At 39.5% G+C, this 27956-nt stretch overlaps 1 protein-coding gene across 1 annotated transcript in view; it reads right to left on the bottom strand.

Annotated features, from left to right (window-relative positions):
• FLT3 (fms related receptor tyrosine kinase 3) overlaps positions 1–27956 on the bottom strand; it is a 62484-nt gene that overhangs the window by 22198 nt on the left and 12330 nt on the right. Inside the window, exons 3-14 of the mRNA XM_019736600.3 lie at positions 21869–22071; positions 18730–18845; positions 14224–14353; positions 12345–12472; positions 11873–12012; positions 11625–11778; positions 10466–10634; positions 2391–2494; positions 1636–1744; positions 1183–1361; positions 309–415; positions 74–206 (exon numbers count right to left, since the gene is read on the bottom strand). Coding sequence (XP_019592159.2) covers positions 74–206; positions 309–415; positions 1183–1361; positions 1636–1744; positions 2391–2494; positions 10466–10634; positions 11625–11778; positions 11873–12012; positions 12345–12472; positions 14224–14353; positions 18730–18845; positions 21869–22071 — 1672 coding nt within the window. The remainder of the gene's footprint in view (positions 1–73; positions 207–308; positions 416–1182; positions 1362–1635; positions 1745–2390; positions 2495–10465; positions 10635–11624; positions 11779–11872; positions 12013–12344; positions 12473–14223; positions 14354–18729; positions 18846–21868; positions 22072–27956) is intronic.

Here is a 27956-nt window from a genome sequence, read left to right as displayed (position 1 = left end):
TGATGAGTACATGTTTGAGATTTTCCCACAGAAAGGAAACGCTACAAAAACATCTGGAACATTCGATTCTTACCAAATTCTAAATTTTCCCTTGGAAACTCCCACTTGAAATCATAGTCATATTCTCTGAAGTCAATGTAAAAGTACTCATTATCCAAAGTACCGGTCACCTGTACCATCTGCAGCTGGCTTTCATACCTAAATTGCTTCAGAGATGAAATAATCAGTCAGTTAGCAATAGGCAGTTCTTCTTGGGGAACAGGAAACAATGATGAATGTTTACCTTTTTTTTTAAATTTGTTTTTTACCTTTTTGTATTTGTGACAAATTAGCATGGTTAAAACAGCAATGAAGGGGAGACAAAGCCCTATGGTTGCGTAGAATGAGATGTTGTCCTGGAGGAAAGGGAAGGGGCCTGCAACAAAAGTGTCAACGAGCAGTGAATTAGGATTCCTGAATTTGAGTCACCATGATTTGCAACCCTTACAAGCTCTCCTCAAGTACTCCACTCCCCAAAGAAAATCATGCAATGGTCGCATAAAGGACAAGTTTCCTTCCTAGAAAATTTTAAATGATCCTGAATCCTTTCCTACAAATCATTTACTAGGGTTGTAAGAATCACATCTATTTAAACCCACAGGGTCTACAAGTCAGGTAAAAAGAGAAGTTTGTGTTCCCCCTATGAAGATAACGTATGAATGTGGAGAAGTTAGTTTTGAGATGCTGTTGATTCTAAATGATAAGCGTAGGTGGCCAGGTTCAGAATTGTTTAACTTAGAAGGGCTCTGAAAAACAAACTGAAAATTATAAAGTAGCAGGCCAAGGGCAAATAAAGAGATTAAGCAAAAGAGAAAATGGTAGCAACTCCAAATTGCGACATCTGTTTCTCAAGAGTTGGGTCTCTTGTGGGAGACAGTCACTATTGTGGGAGTTTATGGTTCTACATACATCAGTCTGATGCGTGAGTTACAGCAACATTATGTAGAAGTCACTCTGCCCCGGGCTACATACACTAACGCTGTATGTTCAGTGGGGATTCCTGCCTGACTCAGAAAGCCTTCTGGTGTCACACACTAAACCTCTACTCTCTTGTAAAATTCCCCAAATAGAAGTGAACGACAGGACTAACTTCTAGTGGGGAATTCCTGAAGGAGGTACGCTACAATAGCAGCTGTTGTATACCTGGCGAGCTTAAAAGGATTGTTTCACAAGATGTGCCCAAGGAATTGTATGCACAGCACTTCACCAGGGACCCTTTGATGGCTTCACTCATGTTCAAAGTACTGTTGGATATCCACGGTCCAACCACTTTTCTGTTAACCTTTTTATTCCAAATTCCTTCTGTGATTTCTTCTGTGCAGCTGAAAAGAAATGGCAGATAGAGAAATTAGATAGGCGGGGCTCTTGTCAGACCGGAAGTTAGGGTTTCTCTAGTGAGCTCAAAAAGAGATTCGTCTGTTATGAGTTATCGATCAGAAACAATCTATAACTATGGAACATTATGGTGGACTCAGAAAGTAAGCATTTTAAATGCTTCATCGTTTCTTCTCAAATTGTGTTCATGAGAGCCAATATGTCAGAGGGAGTGTGAGTTTCGTGTTGGTCCAATACAAGAGACACCAGTGTCTTTATTACTTGGAAGACTTGTCAGAACACTTCTTCCAGGTCCAGGATGGTACTGGGTATCCATCAGAGGAACAAGAAGCTTGACTTGCTGTTGCCTCGGCTCGCACTTGAGGTTTCCCTGTAGAGAGTAACATGAAAAATAAGCCCATGTAGTACGGTACTTTCCAGAAATGGTTTCCAGGTCAGCTGCACATAGACTGCCCACGTACTCTGAGCAGTCTGTGCTTCTGGGAGGGTGTCTCATGCAGGATAACTCAAGACCTCTGGTTGTTCCCTTTCCCCCTTGTCATGTGAACTGCTGCACAGGCAGCCCAATGGAACACCACTTTTCCACTGCTGGGCTCCGTAGGAGCTAAGGTGTAGACCTCTATCTACCTGCACTCCTCAAAAGGATTCTTGGCTTCAGAAGTAACTGCAAAAATTGCAACGAAGTGTACTCTCATCTTTTTATTGACCAAAGAAACAGAGACTATTAAAACAAGTAAATGGCAGGTAATGTGATGTTTGGCCTTTCCTTAAACATGACCTCCTGAAGTACTAAAGTCAATAATGTCACAACACTAAAGCACATTCAGAGAGGGCATGCACTAAGTCTCTTCACTTCAAAGGATGAATTTTATGAAAGTAAAATTCCGAAACGCCTCGGTATACAAAAAGTTTTATAGCATTCCTTCTACACCATTACTTAGCTCTTTTTGGTTACAGTTAATAAAGAGTTAAGGAGTCATAAGATTAAAATTAAGTTTATTGACAATTTAACTTACTTCTTATATTCAGCGTGAACATTTTTGTGAACTGGGCGTCATCATTTTCCGCATGGAATATGTATTCTCCTGGCTGGTGTTTATGGTTGCAAAACTTAGATATGCTGTTTGAAAAAGAATTAATGACAGACTTAGCCCGATCCTTACAGGAGTTGCTGAAATGAATGATGGTGTGGATGGATGGGAAGAGTCCCTCTGGCGACACTCACTCTTAAAGTTCGATGGACAAGGAGGTAGGTGTCTGTATGCCAGGCCCTTGCTACTCAAAGTGCGGTCCCCAGATAGAAAGTGTCAGCACCAGTATTATCTGGGAGCTTGTTAGAAATACAAAATCTCGGGCCCCTCCTCAAACCTACTGACTTAGAGTCTGCATTTTAAGATGATCTCCATGTGATTTGTATGCACATTAAAAGTTGAGAAGCTGATCTAGGCTGGGGCGCCTTAGAGAGATGGGAAGGTTCCTGCCTCTACTATTCTATACATCCTGGACTAGCCCGACTTCCACGAAATCTGGAAGAACCTTTGTAATTGGAGGAGCCCGTATCTCCCCTGCTTCCTGAAAGAATGGCTCTCTGATGTTCGTCCAAAGCAGGACCTAGGACCTACAGAAATAGCGATTAACAGTGATGAGGGTTCAAATCCACTGAGTTTGTACAGAAATCTTTGGGTGGTCAGCAGGCTCTGATATCCACTTGGAATGCTCAGCAATCACTCACCACATTTTGACCTGGCTAACATGCTATTGGAGGTTCTCTGTCATGCCTACTGCGTATACAAGATGCTGGCTATTGTAGGGGGCTGTGGGATAGTGTAGGAGGGGTAGGGGAGTAAGAAGCTGTGGAATACGTCTTCATGAATTGAAGAAATGGAAAAAACTTCCCTTAGGTTAAGAAAAATCTAAGGCTTTTTCAGAAGTTATTTACTTAGGCCTCCTCTATACAGCCTACTTGAAGTAAAAAACAACAACAAACAAACAAAAACAAAACATAACCAACAAAGATTATGTTTGGACAAGGTAGAAATGTAAAGATCAGGAACCTGAGTGGACGCCGGCCATAAACTAGGGGATATGTAGATGCAAACTATAAAATGTGGCTCCTATCCTCAGAGAGCCTACACAAGCGGAATACTTAAAGCGCTAAATGACATAATCAGGCCAAGAGAAGATCAAAGGATGAGAGGCCAGTGTTGATAAGACAAGTTCTGAGGGCTTCTTAGAAGTGGGATTTGAGTGAGGTCTTCGTGAATGAGTTGGTTTATTTTTTTTAAGTTTAATTTAATTAATTTATTTTTATTAGTTTCAGGTGTACAAAACAATGTACTCGTTAGAGTTGGTTTTAATGAGGTCAAAAGAAAAGACCTTTGAGGAGCAGGCATTGGCAGGACTTAAGACATAAGATGGGAATTCACCACAAGGAGAGCGATGGGGAGGTCTCCGGACTGGGGCACAGGTGCATGGTGGGAGGTGATAGAAAAGAGGGCTAAATGGGTAGGCGGGGCCAACTGATCTGGGACCTTGAAAAACCAGTTTATTTAGATCTGAGGAGAAAGCAGAAGATGCTATGAACTCCTAAGAAGGACCTGAATATTATGAACAGTTTTTTAATTTAGACTGATGGCAGTAGAGAAAGTTTATTGGAAGGAAATCTGGAGGCAGTTGTCATAACCTAGGAATTCACTCATTCATTCATTGGTAGAGCCTATTCGTGGGAGGAATCAGGAATACAACAGTGAGTTAGAAAAAATAGGTTTGTGCTTTCACAGAATTCCCAGCTGGTGACAGCAGACAAGTGAATAGCAGTTACAGTATAATGTGGGAAGTCCTATGAGAGGAGAGGTTGAGAATTGAGAGCTCCGAGCATGGAAAGATGAGTGTTGTCTAAGGTAGGGAAAGTGAGAAAGGAGAGGAAAGAGCCGATCCAAGAGCACCAGCCAAAAAGAAAGAGCAGGTGCTGGATTGGATATAGACATGAGGAGAGAATAGAACCCCAGTTGATCCCTAAGATGCAAATCACACACGTAACAACTGCTGAGCAGCTTTGAGCCCATGTTTACCCGACACTGGTGTTGTGCATCCTGAACTCCGAAGCTAAAAGGTAGCTCTGACTGCTATAGGGATGAGAGAATTTATTGCGCTGACATGTCAAGTGAGCATTTAACAAGCTTTTTGTTTGCCTTGCTAACATGAAGGCTGAAGAAGTAAAACAGTGGTGGGGGGATGGGTGAAAAAGGAGCAGGGGATTAAGAAGTACTACCTGCCAGTTATAAAATAAATCACAGGGATGTAAAGTACAGCACAGGGAATAGAATCAATAATATGTAATAACTACGTGTGGTGGCAGGTGGGTACTAGACTTACTGTGGTGATCGCTTCGTAAGGCATATAAACGTTGAATCACTATGTTGTACACCTGAAACTCATGTAATACTATATGTCAACTATACTTAAAACTAAATTTACAAAAAAAGAAGTAAAAAGGGAATTTCTTATCCTGACCTACTTCTAGACAAGAAGAAGGAAATGGTTGAAATGGACGTGGTAGAAAATTGGGGGAAAGCCAAATTATAACCCTAGGGAGAAAAGCTATCAGATATAGCTACATGTGATTCCCAGACTTTAGGAAGACTGAGTTTAAATGGTCCAAGAAAAGCCTCTATAAGGCAAAAATGTAATTTTCAGTGGACAATAGCCAAAGACCATGAAAAGGAACAAGAGAGGAGATTTAAAAAAAAAAAAGGAGGAGGAGGAGGAGCCGCCCTTTGGCTAGCCAGAAACATGCCAAAAGCACCAATCAATTTGACAGGAAAAGAAATTACCGATACAACTATTGAGCATCATGCAGAGGAATGCAAACTGTTTTGTAAACCCTTTTCCTCCTAAGTCTTTTGTGCTGTCTTCATGGAGTATGACTGGCCATGGTGTAAACGAGATAGCATCTAAAATGTTCTCACTTTTCCAGCTGAAAAAGTGGTCACATAAATAGCCCGAACGTAACGATGACTGTTAAGGTCGCGCTAAACTGTATGTCCTCCTGCTTACGAGGATGACAGTCAACCCTACAATAACAACAACTGCATCACTGAACCTCCTCTGGAAATTCCAAGGGGACCACCCAATTAGGTGACTGGGGGATTCAAAGCTTCCTCTTTCTCTCGGTGTTTTTTTAAAAATGGCCGGCTGGCATGAGGTGGGAGATGAGAAAACTGGAGTTTACAGTGACATAATGTCTGAGTGACTAAGAAGATGTACTCTCAGGACAACTATGAAAGGGATTTTCTCCTCTGTACAATCAAAGTGCGGGTCATTTTTATTTTCCATTTGTGCCCAGAGGGGAGGACTTGAGAAAAAGAAGGCTCTTTCTCGCAGCATAATTTGACTATAAAGATGCTTTATTCAAAGAACAAGGGATTAGCAAAATCAAATCAGAATGCAGAGAGTGATAAAGCAGGATTGGGGAAGCTGAGAGCTTTTGAAACTGGAGAGCGAAGAGCTGACACGACTGAGGTGGCTTCACAGGCACCGAGGACACCTGATCAGGAAGCAGGTGCCCTTGTCTCCCTCAGACTGAGGTTTCGGCGGGGCTGGGGGAATACACCCGCTGAAGCCGAATCTGATCTGTTCGAATTTCTGTCCTGAGTTAGATAGACAGTCAGGCGGCGGGAGAGAGGGGCTGATGATTTTATTTTAGTCTATATAATACCAAGTTCATTTTTATTTCCTTTCAGGGGACCTGACAAGCCTGGGGACATATAACCATTGAAAACTCAATAGTGAAGGATGGCTCATCTCAGAAGGAAGCACATTTTTATTTTTAAATAGCAAGGAGTGTGTTTGTATTTTTGTTTTCTTACACACTGTGTTTGAGAAGCTCATACTTTTGAAATGAGCTGGTCGTCAAGAGGCATATAGTGACAGGGTTAAAATCACAAGCTTTGAATCCATCCGTTTTTGCTGGAATCCCAACTCTGCCATTGCCCAGTGATATAACCTTGGGCAAGTCACTTATCATCTCTGTTCCTCAGTTTCCTCATCTGGTAAATGAAGATAGTAGTTGTATCTACCTCATATGGTTGTTGGAGAACTTTCTGTTAAGTTTTTTTTTTTTTTAAGCAGTTTTCTATAAAGTGCCTATAATAGAGCCTAGCACATAGTAAACACAATATATGTGTTAGATTATTATTATTATTATGAAGCTTGTTAAGTCCAGTAGTCACCTTGAATAAAAACAACATTTAGAAGCTTTACTCTGAGGTATGTAGCCAGTGAGAACATCACATTAAAATGAAAAGATGCAAAGATGCCCATCAATAGGACTTAGTTGAAATAAACTTTTCTAAAAAGTGAAATACTATGCAGCATTAAAATGATAATGTAACTAATGTAAAATGTACTTATTAAAATAGAAATATTTTTTAAAATGAAAAATCAGGTTATAAATGGCACGATTTCACGTTTGTGCAAAAACCTATATTTACATGTTTCTATCATGGTGGTTACATAGAAAAAGTCCGAAATATAATCTCTGGAGGTAGAATTTTAGGGTTATTTCTATTTTTATTTTAAAGGCAATTTCAGAAAACAGTGAATGAAGGGTATTGACCTTGCCCTGTGTGATGGGGTAAGTAACTCAGCCTGCTTCCAGATTTCATAAAATGGGATGATGAGGATTAAATGAGATCATCCATGTAAAGGACTTTGCACATTATCTGGCACATGGTAAGCGCTCAGAGAAGTTTCTTTTCTTCTCAGTGAGTGGCTTCATGTGGTGTGCTTAACACCTTACACCGGAGGGGGTCAGGATTTGGTTGGGGGCTCTCGGTATTTCACTAGACCCAAACATCTTTTCTCTCCTTTCTGTCTAGCTCAGGCTCATCTCCTTCAGAAAACAGCAATCCTCCCAAGAGGCTCTCTACACTTCTGTAATTACATATCATTTATTGATTTGTTCATGAGAAGGAACGTGTCTCCCTACCCAGAACCCCGCCGACTACCACACTCTGGTTACCAGACAATGCTCACTTAATGAGCATGGAGGGGTGGGCTGTCAGGGCAGGGCTTAGACTTGTAGAGTTGGGAAATTAAATATCTCAGAGAGAAGAAAACCAAAAGGATTGGGCAGGCCTAAGGAACCTCTTTCAGGAGAAATTACTAAATAATTATAACATTCTAATAAGTTCGTTTTTTGTTTTGTTTTGCTTTTACCATGAAACTAGGAAAAGCTAAGGTAGATTTGTTTGTAATTCAGTCTGTAGAGAGAAAAAATTATGCAAACTAACAGATGAAATATCCTAGAACTCTTTCTCAAGACCAGGATTTCAAGACTGAGGGAAAGTTATACTTTAATAAAGTGTAAACACATAAAGGCAAGCCATAATCAACTTTGGTGTAAAATTTGAGGAAGTAAATTGGAGAAACGAAGCTGCGAAGGTGAGGAAGCTGAAAGACTTCTGGCAAACACACTGACCACATCAAAGCTTTTTTCAGGAGTAATGTTATTGCATAGACATTACAGTTACATATAAAAACTTGTGTCGCTTTGATTATAAAGTAATCTCTGCAACACGCTTTAAATACTGTACTTCACACACAAAATTCAATTTGATTAAATTGGTGAGTCTAGGTGGTGGGAAAAGGATGCTCACTGTACTGTTCTTTGAGTTGACTGGTAAATTTGAAACTTTTTATGATAAAAAGTTGAAAAGAACTCAGACTTTAATTTAGTCTGCCATCCTGTCTCAACACAGAGCGTCATGTGGAGAGCAAAAGACATTTAGAGCACTAGTGTTCACATTTTTTGTTGTTCATTTTTATTTGGTATTTTGAGCATCTTTTTCATGAAGAAGAAGGCGCCATCTTCCCTTTGCATTTGTATTGAGTGGGCCATCACCCCTAGGGCATCATTATCACCAACAAGCACTAGCTCTCCAAGAACTTTTTAAATAAGATGAACAGCGAAGGCTGGGTGTTGTGGTAAGTGCTACGTGTTGGTCGTTGCAGTGCAAAGAGGATGCCCCTGACTCATCTTTGGCCCAGCCGATGCACTGAGTTACTTTCCAGAGGTGATGACGATTCATTCATTTACTAACACTGCTTGACTGAAGGAGGCATTATACAAAGATAGAGAAATGACAGACAGCCTATCCTTCTGGAGTTTATAAACTCACTGCTGAGATTCTACACACAAAGAGGTTAGCTATATCCCCAAGTCACTATGACTGAGCGGTACAAACACTAGAGGAAGCAGGGTCTGCACTGATTCATTCATTTGGTTAGGGAGTTACAAGATAACTGCCTGGGGTCGGGGTACAGATAGTGATCGTGGCATGAAACCAAATGAACTAACCCACTAGATAGGCCCACAATCCCCGTGTCAGAGACATGTTTCACTAAATGATTTGGTAAAATCTTAAGAGGTCATGCTCATGTCACCAGCACAGTCGCAATGGTCTCCCAGGTGGCTGTGGGCACCTAAACGTGCCCTGTACATTTGAGGGAGGGGGTGGGAGAAGAGAAACATTACCTTATTCACTCTTGTAGGCCCGCATGGCATCAAGCCCATAAGAAGATATTAAAGGAATGTTCCTTGAAATAAATTGAGTTGATTTTTTATCTCTTTGAATCAGGTTCAAAAGAGAATCCCGTAGTGTTAAGAGCTTCTCTGGCACTAGGTCACAATACAAAGAAGGGAGGGGAAAGTGACAGCGCTGATATCCTCCGGAACACAAGCCTGTGGTATAGTCAATTTAACTAGGAAGAAGGTGGCTGATTCCCTGGCCTCCTACTTTCAAGTTTGATGATCCAGAATAAGGGCTTATGACAATGGGTCATCCTGCCAAGGCAGTGGTTCTCCACCACAGGCAATTTTCCCTCACTAGAGGATGCTTGGCAATGTCTGGAGATACTTTTGGTCGTCACAACTGGGTGTGGTGGTGCTACTGACACGCAGCGGGTGGAGGCCAGAGGTCCTGTTAAATGCCCTGCAGTGCAGAGGAGAGCCCCCCCAGAACAAGGAATTACCCAGGCCGAGATGTCAATAGCGCTGCTTTGAGAAGCCCTGAGTTAGGAGACTGTGTATCAGTCAGCGCACAGGCCAAAGGCTGCATTCTGAATTACCTGAAAAGCTACTTTTTTACACCCTTTTTCTCATTCGAAGTCTTTAAAGTCTAGTGTGTACTTTATAGTTCCAGCCCATCTCAATTTGGTCTAGCCGCATTTCAAGTTCTCAACAGCCACATGTGGTCGGTAGCTACTGTACTACACAGCACAGACTTAGACCTGTGGCACGAATCACAGGGGTTCTCATTAAAAATGCAGAATCTGGGCATTTTGCTCCAATTTCAGCTCCGCGTGTCTAGAATGGGATCCAGGAATCCACATTTTAACATTTGCCCAGATGATGCCTATACAGTTGTTTTACGGTCCACATGTTGAGACACAATGATTTATTCCAGAACAGTGACTTGCTTCAGAGAGAACGAATCCCTCTCAGTCACTCACAGTCTAGCCTAAAACCACGTTACATAGGATTTGCTTTAAGAGATAAGAGGTATTGTAGCCATAGAAAATACAAGAAAAAAGTTATTTGTTTTCCAAAGAGGAAATGAAGAATTCCTCCTGTAAGAGAACCTTGAGAACTCGGGAAAATGAAATTTTCCTTTAGCATTTATTACTGGGTGATATCTGCATTTTCATTCTTTTGAAAACATAAATCAATACACCTACAGGTTTTCAAGGGGTTTTAGTTCCTCAATCATCTGCAAATATGCTCAAGGAGACTCGGTGTACTTACTACAGCACGGTACTCTCAAACAGGAAGTAACAATCTGGTGACTCAGAAAAAGGCAAGGAACCTTCCTCAATCTAATAGGATTCTTTCCTTTTTTTGTGTGCAGTGGGGTACCTTACCTGAACTGACTATAAAACTGTCCGCTACCGGGTCCTCACATCTGTTTGTTTTCTCGTCTTCGGTGTCAACTCAATGATATATGAACTCATATAACTCAAAAGTGCCCTTCTGCTGGGGCAACAAGAGTACTAAGCATAATGGAGGTCCTGAAGGTCTTTGTTGCCTCACCTGTACCCATCGTCCAGGACACTTTGTTCACAAGGAAATGATTTTCGAGAGAAGGTCCATGTACATCTGATCTGTGGATATGCCTTAAACCTGACAGAAAAACAAAACTCTTCATACTGGTCAATTTCATAATCTTCACTTGTTTTGGAAGCATTTATAAATCCCTTCTCTGTAAAACAAACAAACAACAAAAAAAGGCATTTATAAATTAGATAATGAGACTCATATGGAAACATATTGAGAAGATAAATACATTTTTATTCATCGGTTTAATGCAAGAAAGCCCAGATGTGGGCATGCTGCAGGTCAGATTCGATAGTCCAACAAGAAGTACAGGAGACCTATCCCCTGTTACAAGCCTGAGCTCAGCCTTCAGAGAATTGAATGTAAATAACTGACTCTCTTCCCCAAGGAAACTTATAAGTAAACCCACAGATTTCGCAGACAATTTCAAGAGGTTGAAAGGACTCTCCCAGCCTCACTGAGCTTGTACAGAGGAAGGGTCCTCAGCCAGAATGGCTCTCTCAGTGACACATCCCATATAAAATGACCACAGGGCACAAATCCACTCTAACAGCAATATTTACAAGGTTTCCTTGGGGGAACACTTCCTTACGGGTGTGATAACAGAATCACTTCATTTCTTAGCATTTTCCTGAGGGCTGAAGGCTGCCACCTCCTCTGAGATTACTGAAAGTGTGATTATTTTCAAATCCTCCATAGCCCACCCAAATTTCAATGCATCTGGGTGCTTTCCGGTTCTCATAGCCATTGGTCACTGCCCTCACAGTTCGTTCTTAGAACAAATATTTAGTAAGTGCCGATTTTGTGTCAGGTTCTCTTCCAGGTTCTGGGACTACAAGTATGGATGGAATTACTCCTGTCCTTAGGAAACTTACAGGCTACTGGAAGACAAAATTCCACAGATGGTCACATGCCATTACAGTATGTTCGAAGACAGTGACATTCAAGCGGGCTCGGTTTAAGTGGAAAAGGAAGGGAGTGGGTAATGCGCATTTGCAAACCTATTGTAATTGAGTGCCCTTCTCAGCTTTTTGACACTAACATTATATTGAAATCAGAATTTGCAGCACATACCTCCCAGTACACACTAAAGCAACTAAAACTGTGAATAGGTTGCGTGAGGAGCCTGCATTACCTACGATGGTAACCAAAGCTGATTGATTGGGATGCTTGGAAGAGGAGCAAGTGTAATATCCGGTGTTGTTTCTTCCCACTGATGACACAAAAGCAAACAGAATCCGTATCATAGTTCTGTTTTTGGAATAGGTACTCATCTCAAAGTAGCTGCCCTAGGTGTTAACAAAACAGAGTGAATTTAATGATTTCAACCTGCACTATCAGTTCACTGTTTCTGCATTTTCAGAATGCAAACGCGTCTATTACCTCCTCCAGCGCTTTATTTTCTAATTCCCAGGTGAGCCCGAATCCGTGGTTTATGTGCACAGCTTTGCACCTGATCCATAAGGGTTCCCCCACTTTAAGAAATAACTGTGGCAGTGTGGTCTGAGGCGTCTGGTTTAGATCTAGAAGATGAGAACATCCTGAGTAAGAAAAAAAGTGGTTTTTCTTCATCGCAAAATATACCCTGGACATTCTGGAGAACAAAGATGTTAAGGTCATTTAAAATGTTACGGACTTTTTATTATTTTATTAACCTTTTAAAAGTAATGAAAAATTTAAATTATTTTACCAAACCTTGTAGCAGTTACAGAATCCACAACATTACATCTAAAATGGTATAAAGGAACTACAAAATTTCTGAAGCTGAATGATTACCTAACCCTTCACGGCGAGTCCCAGATCGTTTCTAAGGAACAGTCCCTGAAAGTAGAAATACATGATTTTATGGTCTTACCTATTGTGAACAGCTTGGTACATTCCCTCCCCAGCTCATTTCTGGCACAGCACCTTATGTCTGTTCCAAATAACTCACGAAGAACACTTTCCTCCTTTGTAACAACAGCTGCACTTTTTCCTTTACAGCTGCAATTAGAAAATAAATGCCATTTGACTAAACATGTTTTAAAATTACAAATGACTGTTCAGGAGAAGAAGAGAGTTAAATGTTCTAGAGTCTAAACAGGCTCGTTAGAGCCTGTTTTAAGAGTGAGCAGGTCAAAAGGTAAACAAAAACCCAAATCTATGATTTCAGCATTAAGGGAACTAGTTAGTTACTCATCTCAACCAACTAGAATAAGACTAGAGAGAATTACATAATAAAACAGTTCCATATTTTTTGTGGTTGGTGACGTCTTTTGTTGTTGTTAAAAGAGAGAGAAAGAAAGGAAGAATTGAGAAAGACAGAAAGTGAGGAAAAGGAGAGAAAAAGAAAGCACGATTAGGTTTTAATAGAGCTAAACAAGGTAAGTATCTTTTCTTTGAAACATCTACTGGAACAACCAGTGTCAGGAAGAGAGGCTTAAGCTGTGAAAGTCATCAGGTCCCAGAGCTAACAGAGGGGAGCCCAGTGTTACTTCCTGAGGGAAGTCAGCTGTGTCTCAGGGTTTGGCGGAGCCCTCGCTGTGTCTCAGGGTTTGGCGGAGCCCTCGTCCCCGTTAGCCGAAGATGGACTTTGATTCCTCCTGAGTTTCCCTAACCATTACCTTTCTCGAAATAGATAGGGCTTTTGAAGTTTATGTATCGTCTCTTTTCTCCTCTTTAGCACTTTAGTCAAGTGTATTCTTTTCCTTGTTTATTATTATAAGAAAATATTATAACATTCTTATTATAAGATATTATAATAATGTCTTATTATTATAAGATAACAGTAATTGGGTCCATTGTAGAAATTTTGGAAAATAAGAAAATCCCAAAGAAAAGAATTTTAAATTGCCCAGATTCCTACCACCTTAAGATAACAACTGTTCCTAATTTGGTGTGTAGCTTTCCAATCTTTTTTTTTTTTTTTTCCCTATGCACGCATTACATATATATCTACAGGTAATCTCTCTTTTTTCCCTCTAAAATTTGGGATCACATTCATATCGTCTACTAACTTTTCTTACTTATTCTCCTCTTTAGTCCCATTTTTCAATAAAAGTTGTTTAGTAAATTTTAGTTAGCTCAAAATGCATGAATTCTTACTTTGTGAAAGCTTAGTTATGGCACATACAAAAAAACAAAGGTAATCAGTTATACAGTACTTACTATCTGCCAGGCACTGTTCTATGTGCTTTGCACATTTCAATTCATTTAATCATCACAGCAATCCTATAAGGTAAGTCCTATTACCATCCCCATTCTTCTGATGAGAAAGGAGAGGTTAAGTAACTTGCCCAAGGCCACACAGATCGTAAGCAAACCAGGGCCCAAACCTTGTCTAGAGCCTATGTCCTTAAACAACACTTCCAGAATAAACAGAATAATCACAAATTAAACATTTATTTACAGGAAATTTCTTACTTAGAGGGAATCACACTAAAATTCCATACCTTTCCTTTTCCCAGCCAGATGCTCAGGGAGCTAACAATCCTGTAACTTAAAAGGGCTTTTAGTATTTGTGTTGTGTAATGTCCAGGGAGGACCCTGCAGCTGAGTGACACAGAAGAGCTCCAAAAGGCCTCCTTACTAAACCATGCCCCTGCCCCGGAAGTCCACACTAATCATTCTTTAGGAAGTCAAGTTTCCAGTTAACGTAGTGACAAATTCAATTGTACATACAGTATGATGTCAACCATATTAGAAAAAGACCACGAAAAGAAAGGAATCAGCAGTTACCTCCATGCATGTCATACCTTTCACTCTGTGAATTGCAAAACACCCATTCCACAGTCGGTTCTGGAATGCTCTCAGATATGCAGACCAAAGCGTCCTGATTTTCCATTTTTCTAAAGTACGGTCTCCTTAATGTGTAAAGCAGTGTATCTAAGGCATCATAAATTACGAACATTTTAATATTTTTAAAATAATTGTCTTAGCAGCCCCCTCAGAAAAGAATTCTACATCACTAAGAAAAGGTAGTATTTCACACCATAACAGTGTCTTCTGCTCCACTCAAAATATATATGATAATGTATCCTCTCCTCATCAATATATTAAATTCAACTCTGGCTGAAATGCTAACTTTAGTACTTATCCTCTTAGCCAATTTCTTTGGGCATTTCAGAAATCCACAGAGAACTAAAGTTGAGTGGAGTGAAGCCTGGAAAATTACAAATATTGATACATGTTGGAAAAGGAACACTGGAAACAACATAAAGCTTAAAAGCCATACTTATATAGTTTAAGACCCAACTTTCTTCCCATAATTTTACCTAGATCTAGGCAGAAATATACCGTGTTTCCCCGAAAATAAGACCTAGCCGGACAATCAGCTCTAATGTGTCTTTGGAGCAAAAATTAATATAAGACCTGGTCTTATTTTACTATAAGACTGGGTATAATATAATATAATATAATATAATATAATATAATATAATATAATACCAGGTCTTATGTTAATTTTTGCTCCAAAAGACGCATTAGAGTTGGTGGTCTGGCTAGGTCTTATTTTCGGGGAAACACAGTAGTAGGGTGGAGTTAGAACTGGAACCAAGTTGAGAGGTTCAGTGTAGCCTTCTATTCACATTTGACCATCACACTGTGCCCCTCTCCCACCCTTCTCCCCCCACAATTCTTAACATGTAAACTTTCCTTCTACCTCTGCTTGGAGCCCTCTAGGAATAGGAGTTCACTGCCTCCGAGTGATTGTTCCACTTTTTTTAACACACCTTATTTTTCTTTTTAATTAAGTCCCTATGCTAGATTCCAATCTCCCTTCCTATAATAAATTTTATTTTAAAGCATTATATAGTACTTTATATACAGATGGTGCCAAAAAAAATGTATACACATTTTAAGAAAGGAAAAAACTATTAAAATTGTAATACTCGATATATACCAATAACAAAAGATGAATACAAGTCACGTTTGACTTCTGCAATGACAAGAGGCGCTCAAAGTGGTTACCATCAGCATCCAGACACTTCTGATCATGGTGAACTACTGCTTGAGCAACGTTGACCAAAGTGTCCACTTGTACACATATTTTGGCACCCCCTGGTGTGTGTGTGTGTGTGTGTGTGTGTGTGTGTGTATACACAAAAGAATATATGAAGTGTAAATTTTGAAGCATAATAATAAAAACGAATACCCATGGACCCATACTCAACTTAGTAACCAGAATATTAATAAACACCTGAGTCTACTTTTGTGCTTCTCCCCATCTCAGTCCTAGGTAACCTGTATCCTGAATTTTGTGCTTATCAATCCCATGCTTTTAAAAATGTTTTCATCACAGATATATGGCCCTAAACACTATACTAGGTTGTTTTGTTTGTTTTTGAGCTACAACAAGAGGTATCACTCAATACGTAGTCTTGCACAAGTTCATTTTCTCATCCAACCTTATGTTTTTAAGACGCATCCATGGTTTTGCCTGTACTATACTTCATTCATTTTTCTTTTTACTGTTATATAGCATTCCATTGGTGAATAGATTACAAACTTATTATTCCTCCTCCTTGTAGTGGGCATTTGGGTGGTTTCCAGTTTTTTGTATTACCAACAATGGTGCTTTGAACATTTTGTGTATTTCTACTGAGACAGTGTGTAAGTTCCTTTAGTGATATACCTAGGAGTAGAACTTCTGGATTATGTGGCATGAGCACATTCAATTTTACAGTTAATGACATCTGTTTTCCAAAGTGGTTACACTGCTTTCCATTTACATAGCAGGATATGAGGTTTCCTAGTGCTCCATATTTACTCACCAAGAATTCTAAATTTTCAACAATCTAGTGGGCATAAAATGGTATCTTGTTGTGGTATTAATTTGCATTTCTCGATTATTAATGTAACATGTGTATTGACCATTTAGGTTTCATATTCTAAAAGTGAAATGACCACTCATGTCTTTTGTTCATTTTTCTACTTTTTTTTTTCTTATTGATTTATAGGAGCGCTTTTATGACTACTAATCCTTTCTCCATTATGTGAATTGCAAATAGCTTTCCCATTTTGTGGTGGTTTTAACTTTCTCTCCCTGTAATTTCTGACCATTGGTCTCAATTCTACTGTCTAGAGCAATTTTTTTAAAGTGTAGCTTTGGTTCCACATGACAATCTTTCATATATTTAAAACCAGGAACCAAAGTCAAGGGAGATAAGGTATTTTAATTGGTTAGCCCGGTTTCCTGACTCTGATGCCAGAAGAATTTCCTCTACATTGCACTGCAATCAATCTACTCCTGTCCTCAAACTGCTTCCTTCTCTATGCTTAACATTCCCGACTCCTTCAGTTGCTCCTAGCTGAAGGAATTCCAAATTCTTCACTATCCTGATTGCTCTGTTTTGTCAATATTCATCTGGAAAAAAAAATGGAGAACTGAAAATAATAATCTACCAATTTCCTTAACCCAGACATTATATTTTCATAAACGCTGCCAAGATTCAGATTTTCTTCTTTAGCAACCATGCCATACTGTTGGCTAATACTGAACTTGTGGTTCACTAAACCCTTTCCTCTTTTTCACGCTGACTGTTGCCAAGTCTCCTCCATCTGATTTTTTTTTGAACCCCACCACCCAACAGAATGCTAAAAACAGGTAACAATTTACTTGAATTGACTGTTGGTAAGTTTTTACACTGTAAATCTTAAGTGAAAAGAAGGTACCCTAAATATAATAGGGCCACGGCAGATGCCCGCTTACCTTAAACAAATTCAACCATAAACATTTGGCAAAAGAGAGAGAAAGGGAGCAAGAAATCTCTTATTCTCTTCCAACCTGAAGCAAGAAGACTTACTGTCCCATAGAGGGAGGTCAGGGATTGGAGAGGGGATAGGGAACAAGACCAAAATAAAAGAGCAACAAAAGGTACCTGTTGTCTTTTGAGACTCTAGGGTTCTGGTCCCGTAAATTTCAGAGTAATGAAGGGCTTTTCAGAACAAATTTTGACTAACTTTGTCCTTACCTAATTTTTGCCCTACAGGCTGACTTTAGAACCTAACACCCCAACCCCAACCCCAGGCAAATGACACTTTGGGACTGTAAATGCCCACATGTGCTCTTTCTGTCTTAGCTTTGAGTGCAAGCCCCAGTGCAGTGTGGTACAGGAAGGAAAGTGCAGACCTGGATAAACCTGACTCTAGCTGTGGCCTTCACCACACCTCTCGGCTGTCCGTTTCCTCACCTGTGTGAAGGCAGAAGCACAGTGAGAATGGAGACGGTACATGCTGAACACCCTCAGCAGGATAACTGTGGTTACTCTTGAGCCCGGGGACCTCTGTGCTGGACGCACATACACCACGTCGTGGCTTTGTGACTTCCAGTCACTGACATGGAGGGGGGGCTTGCAAGTCATACCAACGTGTGGCCAGTGAACCTAATTAAAAATGGCACAGACCCAGAGTTTTTCAGAGTCTTGCCCAGTCACTAAAGGCAGTAGGACCTATGTGAATGTGCCCATCTCTAGTCCTTGACTGTCATGGGAGGTAAAGCATCCAGGGTGTACAGCATTAGGCCTGTGCACAGCTGGGAGGAAACAAAAAGCCAGAAGACACATGCAGGCGGCAGTTCTGCCAATGCACGGTTGCCCCCCTGGTCAAGAGCATTTGAACTATTCCTTATAGTTTGCTTAGTGATCTGGCATTTGTATAAACACCGTAGCCACTAGCTATATGTGGCTACTTAAATTCCCTCTTTAATTTATTCAAATTAAATAAAATTAAGACTTTGGTTCCTCAGTCACGCTGGCCGCATTTCAAGTGTTCGACAGCCACCTGTGGCCAGTGGCTACCACACAGGAAATGGCAGACACAGACATTTTCATCATCTCAGAGAGTTCTATGAGATAGTGCAAGGATCTTACAATCCCATGAGATATGCATTTTATCCCTATTTTACATAAGGAAATTAAGGCTCCAAGAGATTAAGTGACCTGCCAAAGGTGGTCGTATCAGATCCAGAATAAGAAACCAGGTCTTCTGAGTCCAAGGTCAAAATGTCTTCCTCCCTGTCAATCATCTGTCACTGAAAAAAAATGAGGGGTCTGGATAGAGGATGTCATGGGTTTTTCAGGGTGCTAACTCTGATAGTCCATGGGTCATATCACAGGTTACATGGATAGTTGAAGTGAGTTCAATCAATTTAACTACATGTTGAGGAAAACCTGAATATTGGATCTAGAGAAGCTGGGAAAAGCCCATGGGTTCCAAACAACATCATGGTCAATTGTGAAGACCTAGTAGCAAGCTGCACTTACTTCTTATACTCACTGTAAACAATATTGTGTAATTGGTCGCTTCACTTTCAATTAAAAGTCGGTATTCTCCAGCTTGGGTTTCTGTCATTTTCAAAATGAACATAGAAACAACTCCTCTGAAAAACAAGAAAGAGAACTGGTTATTTTGGAAAATGTGTGAAACTAAAAACAAAATTTCATCCTGAGTCAGAGGTGGTTTGGTGGCTCCTGTATTCCATCTCTGACTATGACACGGATGGTTACTCTGTGGAAAGCACAGCTTATGTCATGTGCCCAACATTCAGCCTGAGCCTCTGTAGTTTGACCTTGACTTCTTTTTTTAAGTGTGTTTTTCCAGGACACATCAGCTCCAAATCAAGTAATTGTTTCAATCTAGTTGTGGAAGGCGCAGCTCACAGTGGCCCATGTGAGGATCGAATCGGGAACCCTGTCATTAAGAGCACCGCTCTTTAACCAACTGAGCCATCCGGCCGCCCCTGACCTTGACTTTTAACCAGACCTCCCTTGAGAGTGAGGGACCTCCATTCCACCACCTTCACCTCGTGCTTCCCAAACCCCTTGGAGGGAAAACTCCCACCCCAAAATGCACAGGCTCATGGTGTGCTCCCAGCGGCACTGGCGCGACCTTCCCTTCAACCATAAAGCATCCTCCACAGTCAAATTGGCCCAGTTATCTGGCCACCACCCATTTGCAGGACCAGATCACTGTACAAACAAGATACACTGAGATAAAAAACAGTCTGTTTGTGTGTCTCTCTCTAGATGAAAGAATTGAAGCAAAATCTACACAAGGCATTTTCCTATGAAGTAATAATTACACTGACATATCACATGGATGTAATGAGGGAGATGTCTCAATGTTCATATTTTGAACTTTTCAGATATTTGGTGAAGATAAATTTGGCTAGGGGCATTCTCTTCAAAGAAACCGCTTTGATGTGTGTTTGGTGATACCCATTCTTGTTAAACCTAAAAATATTCTCTGTTGAGTAATGTTGGATTTCAATGTACATTTCCTGACTTTTAGATCCTTACTACTCAAAGTGTGGTTTTTCTCCCACAGTGTTAGTATCAGCTGAGAGTTGATGGAGGTGCAGAATCGCAGGCCCCACCCAGACCTACGGCACCAGAACGTTCATCTTAACAAGATCCCCAGGCCATCCAAATGCAGGTTATACTAGAGAAGCTCCGCTTCAGTGCTCCCAGCAGCAGAGCTCAAGAGTGTTTGTGCTTGTATCCACATAGACAGTAAATTAGTGGGTTACACATTTGATTTCTTTCTGCAGATATTTTAGTGATGTACCTTCTTTCTCTGGACGATTCCCTCTCCTTGTATCATTTGTGACCTCTTGTGCATATCATACAAAACTATAAGACAGTTATCAAAGCTTAGGTGTTCAATCTTTCCGGCTACAAGTCAGAGTCCAGATAAAATTTTCTATAATTCTCTACTATGAAAAAGTCACTGAAAATGTTTTGGTACTAAGGTAACTAATCCACCCAAGATCTGTGACTTTGGCTAACAGACGGGCTGCCTATCCTAAAACGAAAAAGTCCACCTCTTATTGAGTGAAAAAACCCTAGGTTTTTCCTTTGCTTTTTGGTCTCAGTGCAGGGAGAACTTTTTGTTTGTTTGTTTGCAGTGAGAACTTTTGTGACATCAAATTTTAAATAAGGTTACCCGAACATTTGTTTTTAGTCAATATTCTTAATAGAAGAGTGTTTGGGTTTAACCCCAAGGCAAAAGTAACCGAAAAACAGAAGTGAGTAATACAGTCTCAAAAGAGGAAAGGAAAATGAACGTGTTCCGAAATTTAGAACCAAACTTCAGAATTATAGCTACTGTCCTGAAAATTACTTAAGAGTTTGACCTTAAAGAAACAAACAGAAGTACTCAAGTCCAGTCACAGGGATGTTCCCCCATTACTCATTCAAATGGTCTGAACCCCCCAATAGGCCGTTTACTGCCTTGTTTCTGGAAAGACTATGCCTCCTATACAGCTATGGAGCATCAGAACACCCCCAAGAACTAGAGAGAAAGGCAGCCTTAGAATTATTAAGGGGGCATTTAAATGGCCTGTGACCCTTGTTTCCTGCCCTTATCTGGTCTCAACAAGAGGAAAGTGACACTAGGAGACAGCAATCACGACAGAGTTAGATACAGGCTTTGATGTCAACCCACAAATCTCGGCTAATATTTTTCTGGATCATGAGACCAATGTTCCTCATACACAGACCAATTTCTTACTAAAATATTTTGTGGACATCACATTGTAATTCTGCTCATCATACTGAGAAATAAAATAGATAAAACGAAATGTTCTTTCCCCAACATTTCCCGGAAAGGAGTGTCTTACTACTTTAACTAGAATGCAATGAAAACTTTCTAACTTTTCATTTTTAAGACAAAATCCAATTAAAAAACAAGACAGTTTAAGAATCCCATATAGTTTTTTCATTATTTGTTTTACATTTTACCAGTGACTTGCTGCTTTCTTAAGCCCTAACTATTTCTCTCTACCTCTCTCTCTCTCTCCATATATATATACACATATATACATATATATGTACATATATGTGTATATATATATATATACCTACATACTTTAAGGAGGGCGCAGCTCACAGTGGCCCATGCGGGGATCAAATCGGCAATCTTGGTGCTACCAGCACCACGTTCTAACCAACCGGGCTAACCGGCCACCCTTCTATATAATTTTTAAAATAGACTTTTTTAGAGCAATTTTAGATTTACAGAAAAATTGAGCAGGAAGTGCAGAGAAATCGCACAAATACCGTTTCCCCCACCCCCACACTCTGTGTTCTCTATTATTGACATCTTTCTTGGTGTGCTCCATTTGCTACAATTGATGAACCAATATTTGTATTAACTAAAGCTCATAGTTTACATTAGCTTCACTTTTTGTGTCGTACATCCTCTGGGTTTTGACAAATCTATAACGTTATGTGTCTGTGCTCTAACAATATTTTTAGTTCATTATTTCACTGGAGATAAGAGTTACAATGGACATGGACAGAAATTTGAAAAGAAACTCTAAATGAAGCAAAAAGTATTTTAAAGGCAAGAAAGCATTCCTCCCCGAATCCTTCTGTTTGCACATCCAGTCCCCTCCCTTACCTGTTTTGTGAATCAAAGTGTGGCTGGCAATCCAGGGAGCTGTGTTTAAAGACCCAGAGACAGGAGATGTCCCCCGGCGTGTTGACCAGTACTTGCAGTGTGATGGACGCAGCCATGTCTACTTCCACGCTGGCCGCTTCGTAGACTGCTTCGGTGCTCTCAGGCCTCAAGGCACAGCCAAGGTCCTCCGGGGATTCTGATGGCTGTGTCATGGATGAAACAACATGAATTTACTACAAGTGCATGTCCAATGAAGTCTCTTCTTAGCTGGAAGCTTTCCTAAATAAATACATGTTGACCAACTTCCCACAGCATGGAAGCATGTCATAACTCATTGAGCACATATCGCTGACTGAAAATCCCATTAATTATAAGTCTCTAAAGAAAAGATAGATAACTTTAGGCTGCATTTCTAAAATGCTTTACAGGCTGTTATGGATTGAATTGTGTCATCCCCCAAAATTCATATGTTGAAGTCCTAACCCCCAGTCCCTCAGAATGTGACCTTATTTGGAGGTAAAGTCTTTACAGAGGTAATCAGGTTAAAATGAGGCTGTTTGGGTGAGCTCTAATCCAGCATGACTGGTGTCCTTACAAGAAGAGGAAATTTGGGGAAGACATGCACACAGGGAGAACGCTGTGTGGACGTGAAACAGCCACCGACAAGCCAGGGAGAGAGGCCTGGAACAGATCCTTCCCTCGCAGCCCTCAGAAAGAACCGACTCTGCTGACATCTAGATTTCAGACTTTTAGCCTCCAGAACTGTGAGACGATAAATTTCTGTTGTTTAAGTCACAGGTCCATGATACCCTGTTATGGCAGCCCCAGCAAACTAATATACAGACAATAATTACAAAATTCATAATACATAGGTAAATGTTTTTGTGATTATTGTACACAGATAAGAATCTACATAGTAATAGTAAATTCCCTCTATGTTAGAGGGAATTTAAAAAACAGAATATTTTCTGGGCAGATATTCCCCATAGGCTTCTTGCCTACTTCAAAAAATTCAGCTATATTGAGAGGAAGGTATGGTGGCAACTTCTGCTGATGGACCTCTTACTCCCTACCCTGTTTCCCCGAAAATAAGACCTAGCCAGACAATCAGCTCTAATGCGTCTTTTGGAGCAAAAATTAATGTAAGACCCGGTCTTATTTTACCACAATATAAGACCGGGTCTTATATAATATAACATAATATAAGACCGGGTCTTATATAATATAACATAATATAAGACCGGGTCTTACATTAATTTTTGCTCCAAAAGACGCATTAGAGCTGATTGTCTGGCTAGGTCTTATTTTCGGGGAAATACGGTAATAGGTAGCACAGCACACACACATACACACAGACACACACACACAAATAGCTTCTTCAAGTGAAGGACAGGGTAGCTACTGATCATAAGCCATATTTATGATTTTATTTGTTCAGTTATTCAGTTAGTATCAGATAAGTTCATTTGATCAATATCTGACAAGTGCTAGACCATTTTGCTGGATACTCTGCAAGTAGGAAGAAAAGACACTAATATTATCCTTTAAGAGTTTTGAATCTCATAGGAAGAAATAAGCGAAACACAAGGTGAAATATGATGTGTCCCACAGAAAGATACCAACTACCCTGAAAGGTAAATTTCCGTGCTCTGGAACTTCGGAGGAGGCAGAGGTGACTTCCAAGCTGGGGCCGTGGGATATCTCGCTGAAGTACCGCAATGAGGCTGAATCTTAGATGATGAGTATAGAACAAAGTTTTTTAAAAAACTGACACACTAGAAGAAAAATATTTGCAATATATATTACAAATAAAGGACTAATGCTCCTAATAAATAATTTTTTTTAAAATTGAGGGACACAGGACCAAAAACATAGTAGAAAAATGAGAAAATGAGATGAATAGACAATTCATCAAAAAAAAAAGGGGGGATATCAAGAATGGCCCTTGAACATATGAGAAAATGTTCAACTTGCTTATAATTAAAGAATCATAAATTAAAACAACACTGAGGTATCACTTCTCATCTATCAGACTGGCACACATGTTAATGTATGACAACACATGTTGTTGGTGAGGCTGTGAGGAAACAGCTACTGTCATACATTGCTGGGGGATGCAAACTGTACAAGCCTTCTGTACAGAAGGGGAATTTGGCACTACTGAATAAAACTACTTATGCACTCACCATTTGAACTAGCAATCTCACTTCTAGGAATAAAATTCTAACAATTAACTACAGCATCTTTGTAATTGCAAAATATTGGAAACAACCTAAATGCTCATACACGGGAGAGTGGTTGAATAAACGATGGTACATCCACACAATGGAGCTGTACAGAGAAAAAGAACTGTCTCTCTGAACTGACTGGGAGTGATTCCTGGATATTCTGTTAAACAAAAAAGCTAAGTGTGAAAAGTATCTACCTTCAAATGTGCTAAACTTCATGTAAAAAAGAAGGGGATATAAGAAAATACACATGTATGTGCTCATTTGTGCATAAGAAATACGGGAATAATAATGAAAACCTAAAGAGACTGGTTAAGTACAGGAGGTCGGTGGGAAAAGGATGGAAACTTGGTAATGGATGAGGAGGGAGTGGTACTTCTCTGAGTATACCTTTTTATATAGCTTTGCCTTTTAGGACCATGTCATGTTTCATATACTCAGAAAATAAATAATTAAAACCAACCAGGATATGAGAGGAACTCAAAATGGAACACAAACCGAATGAACTTAACGTGTAACAAATACATAACATAACCATAGTGAAAGGAGTGGGAAAGAAAAGAAGTAACCTAAGTAACTTTGGGAAATTATACTTTGGATATAATATGGTTAAACACAAAAAGAGTTGTAACACAAATCCTGCATTCTAGTAGTAAACCTGTTTCTCACTGGTTTGTGGGTTAACGATTCTGAAACTAGTTTATGTATATACTAGGATTGAATACATAAGTAAATTATGGTAATGAAAGCCAGGCTTCTTACTGTCAGAGAGGTAAGTACAAATGAGGAAAGAGAGCAAACTAGAATGAATCTTTTGGTGCCAAATTGAAATCAGAATTATCAGCATGAGCTTAGCATAGATACAGATAGATAGATGTAGAGATGATAGACAAACAGAGTGGGGAGGGAGGTTAGGGTACATACGTATATCTCCTAGCTCTGCCTGCTGACAGGGCCTAGAAACAACGACATCCCAGTAGCAATGAGACCATCCAGCTCTGAGATCTTGGTTTCTAAATACTACTCTCCAAAAAACCAGTGCCAAGACATGGAAACAATCAAAATGCCCTTCGATAGATGAATGGATAAAGAAGTTGTGGTATATATACACAATGGAATACTATTCAGCGGTAAGAAAACATGATATAGGAACATTTGTGACAACATGGATGGATCTTGAGAATATAATGCTAAGCGAAATAAGTCAGACAGAAAAAGCAGAGAACCATGTGATTTCACTGATATGTGGTATATAAACCAAAAACAACAAAAGAACAAGACAAACAAATGAGAAACAAAAACTCATAGACACAGACAATAGTCTAGTGGTTACCAGAGGGTAAGGGGGTTGGGGGGTGGGAGATGAGAGTAAGGGGGATCAAATATATGGTGATGGAAGGAGAACTGACTCTGGGTGGTGAACACACAATGGGATTTATAGATGATGTAATACAGAATTGTACACCTGAAATCTATGTAATTTTACTAACAATTGTCACCCCAATAAATTAAAAACAAACAAACAAAAAAACACACACAAAAACCAGTGCTCCTTGGAGGAGTGGTTAATTCCAGGGCTGAGGCAAGGAAAACACAAGATGAGCCTGAACTGTGTTGTAGTGCCAAAAAGTAAGGAAGTGCTAAAAAAAAAAAAAAAAAAAAAAAAAAAAAAAAAAAAAAAAGATGGGGACATGTTGAAAGGACACAAGGAGACAACCTGAAGTAGCTCCCAATGGCCAACACTGAAACCATTTGTACGACAAAATAAAAATGATTGTTTTGGATTATAGAATAAAATAAATACGAGTCCATACTGATATAAAAAAATAATTAAATAAAAAAGTAAAATGGGAGGAAGGGATAGCTCTTCATCCCTGAAGAATACCAATTATATAAATGTAGAGGGAATGCGGGGAATAAGAAAATCATCATTAGGCAAACATCACAGTAATAATTGTTGCAGACAAGATCCACCAACAGAAGTTAAAATCAATAGGTGAAAATTAGAGGAGAAAAAGGATATCTACATTTCCCCCCAAATATTTGTTAATCACAAAGGAAAACTAGTAACTTTGCAGTGGAGAAACTCAGCATACACCACTTTAATCTTCAAAAAGGAATGATAAATTATGGAAATATTCAGATTTTAAACAATGAGTATATCGTGAGAACAGTAAAATCATCTTATTTTGGCTCCAGGACATATGGGTAATATAGCTCAGTAGGTAGATGCTTTTATATTAGAGTTGCATGGACAAGTTTTGTCTCCTAGACAGTGCTCGGTTATTCAAGACATTTCTGAACTGTAGGATTTGCAGAAAGATATCTCATCTGAGAACTGTGAGCTGTAGAAGAAATAAAAAACTTTTTGTAAAAAGCCACCGACACCCTAACAATCCACTTCATAGTGAAGTGGGAAAATGCCCAAATGGAACAGCCTCGACTTCAAGGAGATGAAAGTACACAGTGAAAACTGCTCCCCTTTGCCAGGATTTGTGTGGTTGTTTGTTTAATGCTGTTTAAGAACTACTGAGTCTTAATATACTCCTGAATATCTCATGAGAACATAGTTTTCACTCTATGTGAAAAATAATGCTGGACTTACTACTAGAAGCCAAGACCAATCATCATTAATTTTTTTAAGACTGTTTTGTCAGAAAACACTTAAATGTGTGCAATTATTTCTTATGTTGAAAAAACACTAAAAGTTTAAAACAACTGGTAATGTTAAATTTTTTTGTCTCCACTGAAATACTGTGTATGCAAAATGCTATAATTATTAATAAGCCAATGTGTTATGATACTAATATCTATTAAAAAGATTAAAACCAACCATGCTTCTGGCATAAGAAAGTCACGCATTAAATTAGGTGTCTTACATTCATGTAGAATGTTGTCATTAAAATCTATTTCATGCTGGTTTTAAAATTTGAGAATATTTCTAATATTTCTGATTTTTTGGGAGGGCACGTAGGTTATCATGCCATGTGTTTATGTGTTATACCTATGGAAAAGAAAATTTCCTTAACTGGAAATGTCTATGGAATTGGCTAATTTAGATTCATTTTTTTATTGTATATACTCATAGACTTCTAATATTTTCAGTTCTCTATCACTTGAGTTTCTTTCATATGAGTAAATACCTAGGCTATGTTTGATGAAGAGCAAGAAGGAAACAAGTAATGAAAATCAAGGCTGAAACTTGAAGGAGCCTGAGACAGGTTATAGAGCAATCTGCATGTCAATCTACGTAATGGAAAGTCACTGAAGGTCCCAAATCAGGCAGTAAAAGATAAAGCTGTGCTTCAGGAAGAAGTCTGGCAGCCCATTTGAGATGAACTGCAAAGGGAAGAAGCCACTTACAATATTGTTGTGACTGTGAGGGAGTTAATGAGGGCTTGAATTAGGGAAGTGGCAGTGAGGCTAGAGAATATGAAATGATTACGTGAGAACTAGTAAAGAAAGGAAATTGACAAGACTTGGTAACTGACCGAAAGTGAAGGCAAGGGAAGAGTAAGTACTCCAAAACGATGCTGAGCTTTCAAGCCTGGGAACTAGACAGGGCCAAAAGCAGAAATCAATTACTGTGTTTCCCCAAAAATAAGACCGAACCGGACCATCAGCTCTAATGCGTCATTTGGAGCAAAAATTAATATAATACCTGGTCTTATATTAATTTTTGCTCCAAAAGACGCATTAGAGCTGATGGTCCAACTAGGTCTTATTTTCGGGGAAACACAGTAATACCAGAATAGGAGCAGGTTTGGGGAAATAGAAATGAAACAAATAATGGAGGTGGATTTTTAACGAGCAAATGGAAAATCTATGATGTATATCCAGGAGACAGTTGGAAATTGGGG

Source organism: Rhinolophus sinicus, chromosome 16 (genome assembly GCF_057876585.1).
Source record: "Rhinolophus sinicus isolate RSI-liver-muscle chromosome 16, RSI-T2T, whole genome shotgun sequence".
Taxonomy (NCBI): domain Eukaryota; kingdom Metazoa; phylum Chordata; class Mammalia; order Chiroptera; family Rhinolophidae; genus Rhinolophus; species Rhinolophus sinicus.
Note: the sequence above shows the minus strand (reverse complement) of the source record. Positions and strands in the feature narration are given on the sequence as shown.